Source organism: Panthera tigris, chromosome C1, assembly GCF_018350195.1.
Source record: "Panthera tigris isolate Pti1 chromosome C1, P.tigris_Pti1_mat1.1, whole genome shotgun sequence".
In the NCBI taxonomy this organism is placed as follows: Eukaryota; Metazoa; Chordata; class Mammalia; order Carnivora; family Felidae; genus Panthera; species Panthera tigris.
In genome coordinates this window covers 165743652-165761602 of record NC_056667.1, presented here as the reverse complement: position 1 = coordinate 165761602, position 17951 = coordinate 165743652, and the positions used below count along the sequence as shown (strand labels likewise).

General features: G+C 37.1%; 1 protein-coding gene across 8 annotated transcripts in view; it reads left to right on the top strand.

Annotated features, from left to right (window-relative positions):
- Positions 1-17951, top strand: part of SESTD1 (SEC14 and spectrin domain containing 1) — a 151475-nt gene that overhangs the window by 34596 nt on the left and 98928 nt on the right. For 4 of the 8 annotated variants that reach the window (XM_042994805.1, XM_042994807.1, XM_042994806.1 and 1 more), the window contains 2 exons: positions 11538-11617; positions 14596-14704. In XM_042994805.1, the coding sequence (XP_042850739.1) occupies positions 11563-11617; positions 14596-14704 (164 nt within the window). In that variant the 5' untranslated portion in view covers positions 11538-11562. Of the gene's footprint in view, positions 1-63; positions 110-4214; positions 4394-11537; positions 11618-14595; positions 14705-17951 lie in introns of those variants that run through there. The other 4 variants (XM_042994804.1, XM_042994803.1, XM_042994802.1 and 1 more) reach the window with 2 other exon arrangements.

Sequence of the window (17951 nt, the reverse complement as noted above, 5' to 3'; positions counted from 1 at the left end):
CATGCAGAACGTTTGGACTTTTGTGGGCTAATCCATATAATATTTAATTGATTCTTCTCCTAGGAGATCTGCCTGGTCTCTGACCAACCACTGCTGTTGACATGTTACAGTGAGTGCCTATTGTGGACGTACGCTTTTGCTTTTCTTAGTAATTTAATTAAAAATAGTATATAATATGGTCATGGTGATAGAGTGAGAGGGAGACTGCTGAGGAAATGACCCCAGTCATAAGGTATGAAAGACCTGAAGAGACAGGGAACAAAAGTTTTGCCTGCCTGCCTGCTTCTTTTTATCTCCTGGTTTCTGCGTTTTGACAGAATTGATCTCTTCCTTCTCAGCAGTTTTACATGAGGACCAAATACTCAGATCTTTCTCCATAAAGGTTTTAGAATATGATGGTGACTATGTGAATATTTAAAAATTATATGTAGTCTACTTCTTGTGTCTTCTTGATTTTGAAATAAAATATTGCTAAGTGCAACAATTTTAAAGGATTGTGGCTTCCTCTTTTTCCGGATTGGCATGTTTAAGATTGAGTGTTCTTAATCTTATCAGAAATTTTTGATCATACAAAAACAGAATAGTAAAACGAGCCACTATTTACATATTGTCTACTTTCAACAATTAACACGTTGCCAAGTCTGTTCTATGTATATCCCTCCCCTGCCCCATTATTGACTCAGATTCCAGACAAATTCTATTTGCAAATATTAAAAGTCAGTGTTACTAGACAATAGGAGACTCCCCTAACAACGTTCATGTCATTAAATTTTAAAAATGAACAATCTGTTCAAGAACTGTTAAAGATTTTATTCATTTTATAATAAAAGTTACTACATTAAACAAGAGCATGGGAACTAATGTATTTAGGCCTTGGGCCCAGCCTTGGGTTTAAATTCTAGTTTTGCTGTTTATGAACTACATGACTTTGGGCAGGGTGACCTCTCTTCATCTCACTAAGTCTCAGTTTATTCAGCTGTTAAGTGGTGACAACACTAATTCTAATAGTATTGTTGTGAGTTCTAAATGAAGCAGCAAACACAAAGTGATTATATATTGCCTTATAGAACATTTTCAGCACTGTTAGTCATTTTTTTTTTTTTTTTAAGTTTATTTATTTAGAGAGAGAGCGTGCACACACGTGAGCAGGGGATGGGGAGAGAGAGAATCCCAAGCAGGCTCTGTGCTGTCAGTGTCAAACCCAGGACCGTGGGATCTTGACCTGAGCTGAAATCAACAATTGGACGCATACAAGACTGAGCCACCCAGGTGCTCCAGAATTGTACATCATTTTTATCCAGATTTCCCCAATCTACAAAATAGACAATTCTGTTTACTTTTTTAAATTATTTTTTGGCAGTTTTATTGAGGTAAAATTTACATGCCATAGAATTCACCCATTTTAAGTGTATAATTCAGTGATTTTTAGTAGATTTGCAGGGACTGTCACCATAATTTGATCTTGTAACACTTTCATCACCCCAGAAAAGAATCCTTACACCCATTACCAGTCATTTCCCACACCTACTCCAGCCCTGGGCAACCATTAACTTACTTTCTGTCTCTATGAATTTGCCAATTTTGGATATTTAATATAAGTGGAATCCTGTAACATGTGACCTTTTGTGTCTGGCTTCTGTCACTTAGTATGTTTTAAGGTTCACTCATGTTATACCATGTATTAATACTTCACTCCTTTTTCTTGCCAGGTAGTATTCTATTACATGGATAATACCACATTTTGTTTATCCATTCAGAATTGATGGACATTGAGAGTGTGTGAGAGTGGGGGGGGGGTGGGGACAGTGAGAGAGAGAGAGAGAGAGAGAGAGAGAGAGAGAGAGAATGAATATCTTAAGCAGGCGCTCCATGCTCAGTGCATGGGGCTTTATCCCACGACCCTGGGATCATGACTTGAGTGGAAATCTAGAGTCAGACATTCAACCAACTGAGCCACCCAGGCGCCCGATTTGTGTGTTTTTAATTTATATTTTATTATATGATAAAATAATACGGTGGAGAGAAGCACTGTGCAAGGTTTTAGGGTTTCCTGAAGCTGGGTTTAATGTTGTTTGCCATGTAGCCTTAGGAGGGTAAATATATGTCCTCTAGATCTCAGTTTCTGTTTTAGGTTTGATGTTTGTGTCTCCCCCCCCCCCCCCCCCCCCCAAATTCGTATGTTGAAAACAAATCCCCAGTGTGAAGGTATTTGGAGGTGGGCCTTGGTAGGTGATTAGTGTGCTCTTATAAAAGAGACCCCATTAGAACTCCCTTGCCCTTTCCACCATGGGAGGACACATGTAGAAGACGGTCCTTTTGTAGAACAGGAGTGGGCCTTCCATCAGGCACTGAATCCACCTGCATATTAATCTTAGACTTCTTGGCCTCCAGAAATATGAGAAATAAATTTCTGTTATTTATAAGGCACCCACTCTATGGTATTTTGTTAAATAGCAGCCTGAGCAGAACCATGAGAAATAAAGTTATTGTTTATAAGTTACTCAGTCTATGGTATTTTTGTTATAGCAGCCAAACAGACTAAGTTTCCTTATCAATAAAATGAAAAAGTTGGAGTAGATGCTCTCTATGGTTCTAAGTCTGTGATTTATAAATCTGTTAATTTCTGTATGATCTTGGGAAATTCTCTGTGCCTCACTTATCAGAAAAAATGGGGATACTAACAAAATAGTATGTTGTTGTGAGGATGAAATAAAATTCTTGAACATAAAAAAATGCCAGGGTGTATTAAGTTATTTGGTTGTAATGGGGTTGTGGCCATTTTAGTGTGTTGGACCAAGAAAGCCTTAGGAGGGGATGATTTGACTATGGCCTTTGGAAAATCATTGATAGTAAATCAGTAATTAGTGGAGGAGGGAAGTTTTACCTGCTAATACTAGGTGCTATTTGTTGAATGCCTACCATCCTGGAGTATATTAAACACTAACAGTAATGTTAGTTCACCTAATCCTCAGTCCTGTGAGCTCAGTGATTATGCCCCTGAAGAGAAATTAAAGGAATTGCCCAAGCCACCTAGTTAGTAAGTGGCTGCCTTGGAGTCCCACCTGGTCTCCAAGGCCATGGTCTTTATTTACTGCTGCACTAAACTGCTTTTCAGAGGGAACAGCTCTTTGAAACAGAATCCTATGGCAGGGAAATTCTTTAGTGGGGGAGGTCTTTGCTTGGGAAAGGTATCTGGTATTACTAATAGTCCTTATGAGGTATAAAAGAGGTGATTATTCTATAAATAGTTTTTATGCGCCTTAGATTACTTTGTTCCATTGATAGTGAAGTGACATTTCAGTTACTGAACAAGTTAAAGGATTTGTAGTATGTTCAGTATTGTTTTTGTAGTTTCACCTTAGAAACGTTAAACGTATCACATTTTTTTTATATACATTGTTTTTTAAATGAGACTTTTAGCATGATGGAAAATAACTCTTCACATGTTCCACTGGCTTCTTTCTGCCTGGTAATATTATAATTCCATTTTTGAGTAGTTTTCCATTTTACAATTTTTTACCTTTTTTCCAGTGTGGTGTTTGCTATGTGCCTTATACTGACATTATATAAACAAAAAAATGTGATAGTGCCAAAATCTCAATTTGTGTTAGATTTCCCTTGTACAGAAGTTCCCTTGTGAATGTGTGGTATCCAGCATATAAATAATTGGTTACTAAAAATTAATTTGTATGCCAATTCTTTGGAATTAGGAATCTGATGATACGTAATGAACCTCTGTTCAAATCTGTTAAACTGTTTATATCTGGGATATTGGATTTTGTCTGAGATCAGCTCAATGAAAGGCATGTATGTCTTTGCCAAAGAGAGTAAGAACACTTCTGTCTACGATAAAGGCTGGGAGAGAGGAGTTTGGTGAGTACTCAGAGAAATTCTGAGGTGAAGAGGAGGGCAGGAGACACCAATGGCAGGTGAAGAGGGGTTGGGATCTAGAAATGAGACCATGAGTTTGTGAAGTTATTAGGGTTGTGCATGCATCTTCCTCTGATGATGGAGAGAGACCTACCCAGCCAGGTGACCTCAGTAGACTTAATCATTGCCTTGGAAATGGAAGTGGCCCAGGCTTCTTGGAGCTAGTTTAAGACTGAGCCATGCAGGTAGAGAGCTCATCTGAGAGCTTTGGAAGCCTCTGAAGAGGCTCTAGCCAGGAGGTACTCTATAGCTGGAGATGCCAGAAATTACTTTCCTGGAATTCTATTCTTCTGTAATTCTCTAAAGCAATATTCCTTTTTCCTTTGCCTCCCCAGTTTTGGTGAAGCAGCCAAACTCCTGAGAATTAATATAAGGAGAAGAGGAGCCAGAGATTTGAAAAACTAATAGTGTTAAAGAATTTTTAAAGCTGGACCTTCAAAATGGAAGTTTGGAGCTGCTAAAGGTTTGGTAGAATAGCTAGAATTGTAGAGAAATATTTAAGGGGCTAATAAGTTCCTTACGTTTCTGACCTTGTAGACATCAGTGTCTGTGGCTCCTTCGAAAAATAGGCAGGGCTAGAATGGTGGTGTAGGAATAGCTATTTTTATTGTTTTTGAAAAGAGTTTTTAAGTGGTGGGCTATCATTACCATTAGCAGTAGGTTTTTGAATTTTTGAAGTTAAGTTACAGTATAGGACTTTTAATGTTCAAGCTGAACTTAATATAGAATTTTTTTCGGGGCGCCTGGGTGGCTCAGTCGGTTGGGCATCCGACTTCGGCTCAGGTCATGATCTCACGGTCCGTGAGTTCGAGCCCCGCGTCGGGCTCTGTGCTGACAGCTCAGAGCCTGGAGCCTGTTTCAGACTCTGTGTCTCCCTCTCTCTGACCCTCCCCCGTTCATGCTCTGTCTCTCTCTGTCTCAAAAATAAATAAACGTTAAAAAAAAATAATTAAAAAAATTTTTTTTCTTTCCAGATAGATTATTGATATTTTCATAGCAAACTTCAAATATTTCTCTTTCTAACCTTTCTTCCTTTCTCCCTCCATTATTCCTTGAATAAATTAGGTCCTGATGCATCTGTAAAAGTGGTGTTATATGGCCATACTTTAGCTTTCAATTTTATTTAGAGGAATTGCAATTTTGTCTAAATGTGTATTTTGGTCAAAACTAACCATTATTTTATCATTTTTATTTAAACTGTATCCAAAAAGATTGTTGTTCTTCCATTTAGAACTGTCAATATTGTTGTAAAACCAGTTAATAATCATACACTGGCATCTGCCATAATGAAAAATTACATACATTTTCAGCTTGTGATCTGCTTTTGATGTATCATTGTAAAGTTGAGTAATGTTTATTTCTGCATTATATATATATATATATATATATATTACACACACACACACACACACACACACACACACACACACACACACATATGGTGAACCCAGTTAGATAGTGAGGATCTATATGTGTGCTTTCTTGTTTCCATCTCCACAATTGCTTTTATTTCGTAACAACAGAGGTATTCTGATCTGAGTCTAAGGACAGCTGTAGTATTTCTTCTGGAACTGCAGGCTAAGGAGCTTGCATTCTGATTTTGTTCATTGCCATTATGTGTCTACATGATGTAGACTTATTAGAGATGATTTAGTTAGCCTTAGGCTATCCTAATGGGTTTTCACTGGTTGTTAAAGCTCTTCGAAGAATCTAACTAAATTTTCCAAATAAACTGGTTGATTTATACTTATTGAGAGAGGAGTTCCAGTGCACCCACTCATGTCATCAATTACAATCTCTTATGAAGTGTAATTTGCCCAGTCTTGATTAAAAGGCTTGCAATTCTCTTTTCCTGATACTCAGCACATCCTCTGCTGCCCTCTACTGGCTGCCCTTTGGTAGCACCATTGATGTGCATCTAAGCACCATCACAGACCTGCCTTTCTCCAGCATCCCAATAATTTATATACCTGCTGGATCTGTGTGAGACTGTCCCAGTAGAAAGAAATTGGGAAAAGCTGCTTTGAAGGAAGAGCATGTACATGTGATCCTATGTTTGCAACACCACAAGGTGTTGACATCCAGGTACTTGTGATAATGATAGGATTCCTAGGGTGCTTTACTTTAGTGTTTGTTTCGTTATTTATACATTCATTTATTAGATACTTGTTGAATGCCAGGTCTGTCTAGCATCTAGCATTGTCTTGATCTGTTAGGTGCTTACTACCATTTTGTTAAATGAGGAATGAATGAATGAATGAATACAAAGATAAATCTCTCAGACTTGGTCTCTGCTCTGTGGGGGGCAAGATGGCAATTTATTTGGCTGCCCCAATTTTCCTCTTTTTTTAAATGTTTTTTTTTTTTTTTCAACGTTTTTTATTTATTTTTGGGACAGAGAGAGACAGAGCATGAACGGGGGAGGGGCAGAGAGAGAGGGAGACACAGAATCGGAAACAGGCTCCAGGGTCCGAGCCATCAGCCCAGAGCCTGACGCGGGGCTCGAACTCACGGACCGCGAGATCGTGACCTGGCTGAAGTCGGACGCTTAACCGACTGCGCCATCCAGGCACCCCCAATTTTCCTCTTTTAATGCTCCAAGATTTTGAGAGAGATACTCAAAGTAGAAGATGTTTACAGATATCAGTTGAAACTTCATTTCCTTTACATATCTAGTTCTCAGAATTCATAGTCTGTAACCATAAAGGGCTCTCTCTGTTTTAGATAGAATTTATTTTGCATCTAGGAATGATGATAATTTACTTCCTTGTTTTTTACTTTTGATTAAAGGTAACTTGCAGTCATGGTTGAATATTTTCTTCTTATTCACTTGTCTCTAAGGCACCTTATTTGCTATAAACTCTGACTTTCTGCTTCTTTCATATTTAATAAATTGTAACAAAATAGGTCATTTTATTTTATTTTAATGTTTATTTATTTTTGAGAGAGAGCGTGTGAGGGGCAGAGAGGGAGATAGAGGATCCGAAGCAGGCTCTGTGCTCAGAGCACAGAGCCCAACATGGGCTCGAACCCACAAACTGCGAGATCACAACCTGAGCTGAAGTCGACGCTTAACTGACTGAGCCACCTAGGCGCCCCCAAAATAGGTCATTTTAAATGACCGTATGCGATATATGACATTTTCATTAAGCGTGTTTTGAATTGTTTAATTCTTCCATTTCTTAACTTCATTTAGCAAGTTTTTAAGAACGTTTTTTCCCTTGCTTTATTAATTAATTAAGGTCAGGTAAATATTCATCATTGGTTTCATTCCTTGTTTGAGAATATAATCCACTCAGATATATTTTGGTTGAATAAGCATCTTATGAAAAATACTGATCTATAACTATACGATTAGAGAACAGCCATGACTTTGTGTCATTTTACATTTTATTGTGGTGATGGTATTGGATGGTTGTATTTTGCAAGATTTTCCTTTATTTTTTTGTGTTTTGTTCACTGTTTTAACTATCTGTGAGATATATAAGATGACCAGAGATAGGCAAATTTGTTTTTTGTTATTTATGTCTGTGCTAATGACTAGCAAAATCTAAAATAACTTTTGAGGGGCTTCTGGGTGGCTCAGTTAGTTAAGCATCCAATTTTGGCTCAGGACATGATCTCATGGTTCATGGGTTCAAGCCTGACAGCTCAGAGCATGGAGCCTGTTTCAGAATCTGTATCCCTCTCTGCCCCTCCCCAGCTTGCTCTCTCTCTCTCTCTCAAAAATAAATAAACATTAAAAACATTTTTAAAATAACTTTTGAAAAACTATTTTTAATTGGAGCTAGTAGTACAGTAATCATTTTTCATTACTCTTCTCTTGTGACAGCAGTGAAAGATTGATGGAAAGGAGACTCTAGAAGGGTAAACATCACAGCTTTCATTTCTTGACTGCTTCGCATTTTATCCACCAGGTCATTTGAATTGACCTACATACCCCAAAACTGTATTTCTCATTACTTTAAGCTACTTCATCAGTCTCAACATATTCTTAAAAAAAAAAAAAAAAACAATTTAGTGTTTCGTCATGCTGTGGTGGTTCAGTAAAGTAATGGAAAGTTTGAATAAAGCATTCATCTCAGGAGACAGTGACAAAAAATAAGATTGCTTCTGGATATCATAGTGTGTGAAGGTACATCTAGACTGGGAACTGAGACCATCTTCCTTTTTCACTTTATATGGAGAATACAATGGTGAAAAATTTGGTACTTCTCAGTGTAAAAATCAATAACTTGGCCTGTAAACCTTGGATAACGCAGATGCTACTTTAAGGGTCAGCGGCAGCTGTCATTTCTTAGGCCTTGTGGGATCCTAGGAATTCCAGATATTTTCTCATGGGTACTGGTTAATTGGGTTTTATTGTAGCAAGGCTGAAAACCTTAGTATTGACGGACATTTTCATTCAGAATAAATGGTAACAGATTTAAAAAAGCAGACACCATCTACAACTCTAAATTGGAGTTTTGCTTCCTGTATCAATCGAGTTTCTCCATTGACTAGTTGAGAAGGCTACTCTAGCTAACTTAAGTAGAAAGGGGATTTATTGGAAGGATATTATACAGCTCACAGAATTGATAAGGATGGTAAAGTAGGCTCAAAATAGTAAGGAGTCAAAGGCAGGTGGTTGTGCATCCGTGCCAAAAGAAAAGTCTGATTAGGAAGCCAGTTCTGTTTCTATGACTGAGTTGTACTTGTATTGGTATTACCCCTTCAGGGCTGAAATTCCTTTGTGGGAGCATCCCATTGACGTCCTAGAGCAGCAGGTCTCTTACTTCCAGCTTGCACAACTCTCTGAGATCAAAACTGTTTTTATAACAGTTCTTACATCACTTGCCATTTGCACTGATGATTGCAGAAGCAATGGTAGGCAAAAGTTGCCTTAGCATGAATCAAGATAGTAGCACGTATGTATATATGATATATACATACATATCATATATACATACACATGTATACATTATACATATAAACTATAAATATATTGTATATATATACATGTATATTATACACATATATGTCAAAAATTTTTTAATTTGCTTTTGAGAAAGAGTGTGAGCGGGGGAGGCACAGAGAGAGAGGGAGACACAGAATCCAAAGCAGGCTCCAGGCCCTGAGCTGTTAGCACAGAGCCCAGTGCTGGGCTCGAACTCACAGACCGCGAGATCGTGACCTGAGCCGAAGTTGGATGCTTAATCGACTGAGTCTCCCAGGCATCCCTATATATGAAAATTTGATCAAAGATTAAACTTCAGGTACCTGGCTGGCTCACTTGATGGAGCATGCAACTCTTGATTTTGGGGTTGTGAGTTTAAGCCCCATGTTAGGTGTAGAGATTACTTAAAAATAAAATCTTAAAAAATAAAGTTTAAGTTCCTCCCTGTCTATTGCCTTGACTTAATATTAGAATGTGGTTATCAATAGTGATAGCTCTCTTCCTGGAGCAGGCCCTTTATCGAAGTTATTTTAGGCAGCTGGGGGAAGGTCAGAGTTTTTTCCTGTGTCTTCTGTTTTAGCTCAACATAATTGTGCAAGGGGCATATCTTGGGGCAACTCATTCTGAACCCCGACATCATTGAGCTTTCAAATCTGGTCTCTGAAACAATGGTCACAAGAGAAGGGACCATAGATGTGAATCTGAGCTGTCTGGTTTTTGTAGGGCTGGCGAACTGATTGATCAGGTCAAGATACTGATCTGGAAACATAAAGTACTACCAGTTTCAGATTTGAAATGTGTGAATTTTTCCATCATTTTTCCTACCAATTGTATTCAGCCGGGGCTGATGCTGAACAAAAATGAACGGGTTATAAACAAATATTCAGTAATATAACTTGTAAAGAATATATATAGTTTGACAGCATTTTTTCCGTGAAGAGAGGTACAAATAACGGTGATATTGTTTTAGTTGTATGCACAAAAGCTGTAAAATAATACACTTCTTTAATCTTGCTTAGTCATTATTTGACAAATTTTAAGGCTACATTTTTTCTTTTTTGTTAATATCTGAGGTTTTTTTTTCTTAAAGACTGCATTTTTTCCCCCACGGCAGGGCTGTGACTTGAGTTTTTAGCTCTAGCTGATAGCACAGTACCTGAAATGGGGTAAGTTTATTGCAGTTATTTGCCGAATAAGTAATACACTTTCATGTGGAGTCACAAAGTATGCTTTGTGGTGACTATAGTTTATAATACTGTATTGCATATTTGAAAATTGCCAGGAGAGTAGGCCTTAAAAAGATTCTCCTGACAAGAAAAAAAAATTTTTGCAATTGTATGGTGACAGATGTTAACTAGACTGTGTTGATCACTTTGCAATAAATATGAATACTGAATCATGTTGTACACCTAAACTACTACAATGCTATATGTCAGTTATCTCAATTTAAAAAGAAAGAGGAGGCTATTACAAAAAAGAGTATGGCTTAACTAAATAACATGCAAATTCATGGGGTATTGTAAGTAACTGCCACAGTATTGTGATGGTGGGTGTGAGGAGGGGTGGGGCAGGAAGGATAAAATGTGATGGAGAATACTCTCTTAGACATGCAATTAAGTATAGGTGGATAATATAATTGAACCTTTAATTTTCTTGTTTTGTTTTAAAGGTCCTCACCTCAGAATCCTGTTTTAACAATATACTGGGTTGGCTAAGCCTCCAGGTGTCTGCCATGTTAAAGCTCCCTTTTAAGGGAAGCTGTCTTGTCCTTAGGCCTCGCTGTATGGATAGTCCCATTTTGTGTTTAGCCATAACCCCTGACTGTGGCCAAATGGACACTAGAAAATTAAACCAAGAACAGTAAATGTGGTAGGAACCAAACCAATTCCTCGGTAGGAAAAATCAACTGGGTTAAGCAGATTTTTTCCTGGAGAATTAAAACAATTCAGAATGTGGAGAGATGGAGACAGTTAACAGTGGGGGCAAAAATTGAAACAGTGTATTAGGAAGTGTCTTGAGGTAAACATGACCATAAGGTGTGTTACAGTGTGATATGAAGAAGCAAAAATGTGAGAAATCAGACACAGACATTTAGTAGTGGAACTGAAGTCAGATATTTGGAAGTCATATAATAGCAATAGAGAAAAGATGGAGTAGTTCATTCTTCTATTCGACGGTAATTTATACAGTTACTGCTATGTGCTAGACACTGTTGTAGCCCAAGAGTACTGCTCTGAAAAACAGTTAAGATAGTTGGGGTGCCTGGCTGGCTCAGTTGGTAGAGCATGTGCCTCTTGATCTGAGGGTCCTGAGTTCTAGCCTCATGTTGGGTGTGGAACCTACTTAAAAAAAACAAAAAAGAAAAAAACAGTTAAGCCAGTGATTCTCAAATGGCTGTGATTTTACCTACCAGAGTATATTTGGCAATGTCTGGAGACATTTTGGTTGTTCGAGCTTAGAAGGGAGGATACTATTGGTATTCTAATGGGAAGAGGCCAGGGATGCTGCCAAATACAATGTACAGGACATTTCTTACAAAAAAGAAGGAATAATCTGACTCAAAATATCAGTAATGCTGAAATTGAGACACCCTGGGATAAGCCATCATAAGTATGTATTTCATAGAATAGTTATGATCTTGCAGTTGACCTTTAACTTTCTTTGTTTTCAGAAGTGAGGAAGTTTACTGGAGTAAAATGGAGGCCTCAGTAATATTACCTATTCTGAAGAAAAAGCTTGCCTTCCTTTCAGGTATGTTTTCTTCTTAAAATTGGAAGTGTTTGATGTATAAATTTGTTTAAACTTTTTTTCTTTGAGAAGTTTGACAGAATTGCATTTTTCTGTGAAGGTTTTGTCTCAGAGATATTTTGAGACCTCTTTTAATCAGAATGGATAACTGTGCGAGCCACCTCTGTCACTGTTGGTACTTGGCAGGCCAGTGTTTATTCTGTAATTGATTAAAATGACCTCTACAAGGTAGATGTCATGATATCTCACTTTTTATATAAAAATAATACTGGCCAAGAATAATTGACTAGCCAGCACTGAAGTAATTGTTTTTGAAATATAGAATTAGTTGGTATGATATCCTGTATCCTAGCTTTTGTCTTCCATCTTCCATGAGATCGTTTCAGTGCACTTGGAGGAGTTAGGAAGTATCAGCTGCATTGCTTTCACTTTGCACTGTTTGAACTTGGTTGTACAGGCTTGCATTTATCTCTAGTTATTAACCCAGAAGCGTGTATCCGCTAAGAATCAAAGAGAAACTGCAAGGTGCCGTATTAGTATGAGAGCAGTAGTGTGGTACGCTGAGTATAGTGATTTTCTGGAATTACGGATCATTGAGTAAATTTGCATGCGGTTGGGAATAGGCGCTGTGGCCTGCCTGTTAAGGGTTACTTGAGTTTTTGTTTTTTGTTTTTAATTTTTTTATCATCGTGCTTTTTCTTTTTCACTTTAGATCCTATCAGAATTGTCTTGATCCTTAGGCTATAAATGTCCTAATGTCCTTTTTAAAAAGTGTATTGTATCCCTCTGTAAATTGGCATGTTTTTCTAGTGTATGTTATAAAGGGTAAAATAAGTTCTTGAATTTCACTAGTATTGTTGTATTTCCTTTTTTTAAAAAACTTACCAGTTGACACTTATATTTTCACCATTCTTGTCTGATATTAATGGTATTACAGGAAACATTCTTATTCATTGTGTACTTTGTACAAGTTCAGCAGTATCAATTCCCGTAAGTGGAAGTATTAAGGAGAATTGGTATTTAAATTTGTGTTAAGTTTTGTCAGATTACACTCTAAGAAGATTGTTTGAATTTCTGTTTCTTGTAACCGTGTATGAAAATGCCTATTTGCCTACACTGTTGCCAAAAATGGATATTATTATTCTTTCATAATTTTTATTAGTGGCATTTTTGCATTTTTATGACACTCGACTCTATGCAGCATATGACTTGGTTGGCCATATCTGCCTTGAAAGTCTTTTTCGTCTTTGCTTCTCTCTTTTTGTTTACTCTAGTGATTATTTTATTGTCCCTTAGCGAAAACTTGAGGGTGTGAGGTTAAGTGTGGTCCTGAGTGTTAGACCTGTCCTCTGAAGACATTTCCATAGTGGGTCAGAATGCTGTGGTTCAGATATGAACCTTTTTGCACATTTGGCTTAATGCAATGATAAAGCTTAGCGATTTTTGAGGAGCAAATGAAAATTTCCCTTAGGCCTTCCCTCTAGACTTCCTCTATTGATTGTTAATTATTTCAACCAATAATTTTCAAATGTTTTTAATAATAGAGAAAAACTTTTTAAACCAAAATCATTTGGGGGAGACATTTTGATACTCATGGGTATGGGTTTTTAAAAAGTAAAACCTGAACAAAACCATGAGTAGTTGAAGTCACTATTGATTATCTATTAAGTTGAGCCATTTGAAATTACATTTATTCAGGTTAAACAAACTGGTTGAGTATTGTTAATTTATATGGGTAACCTAATAAAAGAAGGTCATTTATGGTAGGTACGTCATGAATTGCCCTCATGGCACTCACAGGCGTTGTTTTTTTCACTTCACAGCTTTCAGTTTTTATTGATAGATTTCTAGCGATCATATGACGTTTTTACTTTTAGTATTTGCTGGTTTTTAAGCTTCTGAAATTGTCATAAATGTCGTTGGGGTCAGAGAACGGACTTCAGTGTGGAAGTCACATGGGGAACTTTTTAAAGAAGCTGTGTGTATTATTTAGATTTTTAAAAAACCTTTTTAGTGTTTTATTTATTTTTGTGAGAGAGCAAGTGAGTGAGCATGAGCAGGGGAGGGGCAGAGAGAGAGGGAAAAAACAAAATCCGAAGCAGGCTCCATGCTCTGAGCTGTCAGCACAGAGCACAACGTGGGGCTTGAACCCACGAACCGTGATATCATGACCTGAGCCAAAGTTGGACGCTTAACCGACTGAGCCACCCAGGAGCCCCAGTATTAGCTAGATTTTAATGTTGATGGAAAATTGAAGAGGACTTGCATGTACACGAAGTGGGAGTGTGTTCCGCTGCCTGGCTTTCATGCTTCTATATCCAGGTCCCATGTGCTCTTCTCAGCTGGGCGGGACTTTTCTCCTTGTGAACGCAGAATGCCTGTCTGACCTCTGTGAGTTAACTCAGACCATTCTTTGTCACAGATTACTCTAATACTCTTTTAGCTTAGCTAATAAATTCTACCCATTCTTCTTAAGTCTTTTCTATAAAGTTTTGCACCTTTATAACAGCTGTTATCATTTTCTCCATTTTCTGAGTCATTTTTTGTAATACTTTATGTATTTTATACACAGCCTACCCAATGAATTTGTATTTTATACTCTTATTTCTTATGACATAAAACTTTTCTTCCTAGGTTGATTAGAAATTTATTTTCCTCATAATGCTTATAGTGCTAGACATGCAATAGGTGCTCGATGAATTGATTATATCAAGAAACAGACTGGAAGAAAATTGAACAAAATGATAATTGCTATGTTTAACTGAAGATTTCATGGGTGAATTTTTTTTTTCTTTTTTCTCAAATTTGTATAATTTTGCTATACTACTATAAACATTTACAATATATAAGATAAACAACTATTAGATAGTATTTTTACTTCTATCATAAACACTCTTTGTTTTAGTAACATTGGGTTCAAACACTTATTTAGTGCTTTAATATCTATTACATGTTATATTTGTATCTTTTTCTTTTAATAGGAGGAAAGGACCGACGAAGTGGCCTCATTCTGACAATTCCATTATGCTTGGAACAGACAAATATGGATGAGCTGAGTGTTACCTTAGACTACCTACTCAGCATTCCAAGGTGACTCTAAAGGTGTCTTTTCTTAAATTTTGATATGTTGTCATTCATTTACTAATGATTCCTGTTACTAAGGTACGCATTGCTATCTTACCCGCTTTTATTAGTGACATTGTAATTAAAAACACTAGAATTAATCATTTCTGATACAACACCATATAAAACAATTATTGTATGCTCTTAATACACTGAATAATGTGATACAGATTTCCAAAATGTATGTACTGCAGCTTTTAAGGAATACACAGATTGAGCATCTGTATACCATGCAACTTGAGAAAACAGAATTTGGTAGAAAGTATTTTTTATTTAAACATCTATTTTACTCCATAGATATAGATCTAAATCTATGTATATATAATCTATCTATATATCTACAGATATAAATTGGTAGGTTTTAATATACTGAGGAAGGCTATTAGGAGTTTAAAAACATTTTTATTTTTAAAAATGCCAAAAATGTTTGTTTTACTTTGAAGGTCCTTGGATTTTTAATTCCTATATTTCTTGGATGAAGACAAAACAAACTTTCCTTTTTGCTTCAGCTGACCCATCACTTCAACAATAAAAACAAGCTCCCTCCCCAACTTCCTCTCCCATATGTGATATTTGAGGGTTGAAGTCTGATTGCATGTTAGACTCACCTGGAGATTTTTTTTTTTTTTCCAAATTCTAATGCCTGGGAGATTCTAATGCTCTCCAGAGATTCCGATCAAATTGTACTTGTGAGGTCTGCTCATCAGACGTTTTTAAAAAATCCTTTAAACTTCCCAGATAATTCTAATGCACAGTCAGATTTGTAAACCATTGCTATAAATAATGAGAATGAGAGCAGATTTTTTTGTTTGTTTGTTAAATATAGAGGTGGCAAAGGGAACAAAACTATCTTTATCTAATGCTTTTTAACGTCCAGATAGTGAATTTTAAATATTTTAGTCAGAGCAAACAGTTCTTTGTATTCTCGTTCTGTATTTTGCAACCTATTATGTAATAGGTTATTTCATTTTAAACCATCTTCTAGAGATCATGGTTAAAACTATATTTTAGAACAACTGACTTTATTTACACCTCCTTCCAATAATGGTCTATAATTTAATGATTCTCTTGCTGATTATTTTTTCCGTTTTGGGGAAATAGAGGTCTTCAAGTGAAAATTTTCATTTTTTTTACTTTCTGGAAAGGAAAATTCTCAAACTTCACAGCGTGTTAGTATTGGATAACCTTCCTAGTCCTCTGAGCTGCTGATAGCTATTTGTGTTATTCACCATTAGACAACATATTACTTCTAGGTAAATAACACTAGCTAGACATACTGCTAACAAATTTGGAAAAAGTATCCATGATTCATAGATATGTGGTCAGGGAACTTAGAGACCATCTGAACCAATTGCCTTGTTATATAGGTGAGGAAATTGAAACTCAGGTTATAGGTACTTGCCCAGGATCACACAGCTAGTTAGTAGTAGAGCTGAGACTAGAATCTACCTTTGCTGACACCGATCCAGAGCTCTTCATATTTCACATGAATAAAGTACAGTGTAGTTGTATTTTATGTGAGGTGAGGTTCTGAAGTTGGATTGTAATGACAAATTACTGATCGTCAAAATTATCCTTGAATAATGCCCAAGGAAGGATTAGAATTAGAGACATACAAACTATTTTTCCATGAACATGCAGATTTTCCTCCAGTGACACTTGAGGAACATGTCACTGAGGCTGAGTTCCAGAAGACACATTTGGCTAGTGATTAAGTTTATGATAAGAAAATGCTTGCTTATGTATGCTAGAATCATGCTCAGCCCAGTAGAATGCCCCTATTGTAAGAGGCACTGGGTAGATGAGGCCGGCTAAGGCACCAGCAGTTTGACTCACATCCTCTGTCTATTCACTCTGGATGTGCAAGCAGCAAGTACAATGGAGGACAAAAGTAGCCTACACTTTTAAAATCTCTCTCTCTCTCTTTTTCTTACATAAATATATACATAATAGTCCTCTGTGAATTATGAATCAGTTTCTGCATATCCACAAATACCTGCTGGCTAATAGACAAGTTATGAATTGAAGCAAAATGAAAGAACTTACTCTAGCAAGGCAAAATAAATACTTGGATACTTTATTTTTGAAAATTGTTTTGCTAAGTTTTGGCCTTCTCAAGTATTTGTGAAAACTGAATTGTTAACTTTCGGTGTTCTTGGAACAGTCTTCTATAATTTGGGTGTTTAAAAACAGAGTTGGCAGCTCTGTATCAGTACTTGACATTTCCTTAGAGAACTAGAGTGTTTTTGAGCTCTTCATTGCAAATCTGGAGATCAGTTTGTTGGGTGCAGTCTTGAAAACTGACTTTTCTCCTTCAGAATGTCTGCCATTCAAAACTGCTTTTATTTTATTTATTTTTTAAAATGTTTTTTAAAAATTTATTTTGAGAGAGCAAGAGATTGTGTGCACCCGAGTGGGGGAAGTGCAGGAGAGAGGGGGCGGAGAGAGAGAGAGAGCGGGGAGAGAGAGAGAGAGAGAGAGAGAGAGAGAGAGAGAGAGAGAGAGAGAAAAACCAAAGCAGGCTCCACGCTGTCAGCATGGAGCCTGATGTGGAGTTTGAACTCATGAACCATGAGATCATGATCTGAGCCAAAGGCAGATGCTTAACTGACTGAGTCACCCAGGTGCCCCTCAAAACTGCTTTTATTTATTTATTTATTAAAAACAATTTTTTTTACGTTTATTTATTTTTGACAGAGACAGAGTGCGAGCACGAGCTGGGGAGGGGCAGAGAGAGAGGGAGACACAGAATCCGAAACAGGCTCCAGGCTCCGAGCTGTCAGCACAGAGCCCGACACAGGGCTTGAACCGTGAGATCATGACCTGGGCTGAAGTTGGACGCTTAACTGACTGAGCCACCCAGGCGCCCCAAAACTGCTTTTAAATTATAATCCCCCCAACATTTTATTATGAAATATTTCAAATGTACAAGAAAGTTTAAAGAATTGTAAATACCATTATGCCCATCACTTAGAAGTCTCCAACCAATATTGAACTTGATCACATGTCTATTCATTTACCCATCCCTCTTTCCATCCCAGAACTTTTTCTTTTTTTAATTTTTTAATGTCTGTTTATTTTTGAGAGAGACAGAGTGTGAGTGGGGGAGGGAGAGACAGAGAGGGAGACATAGAATTGGAGGCAGGCTCCAGGGTCCGAGCCGTCACCAAAGAGCCCGATGCGGGGCTCAGACTCACAGACCGTGAGATCATGA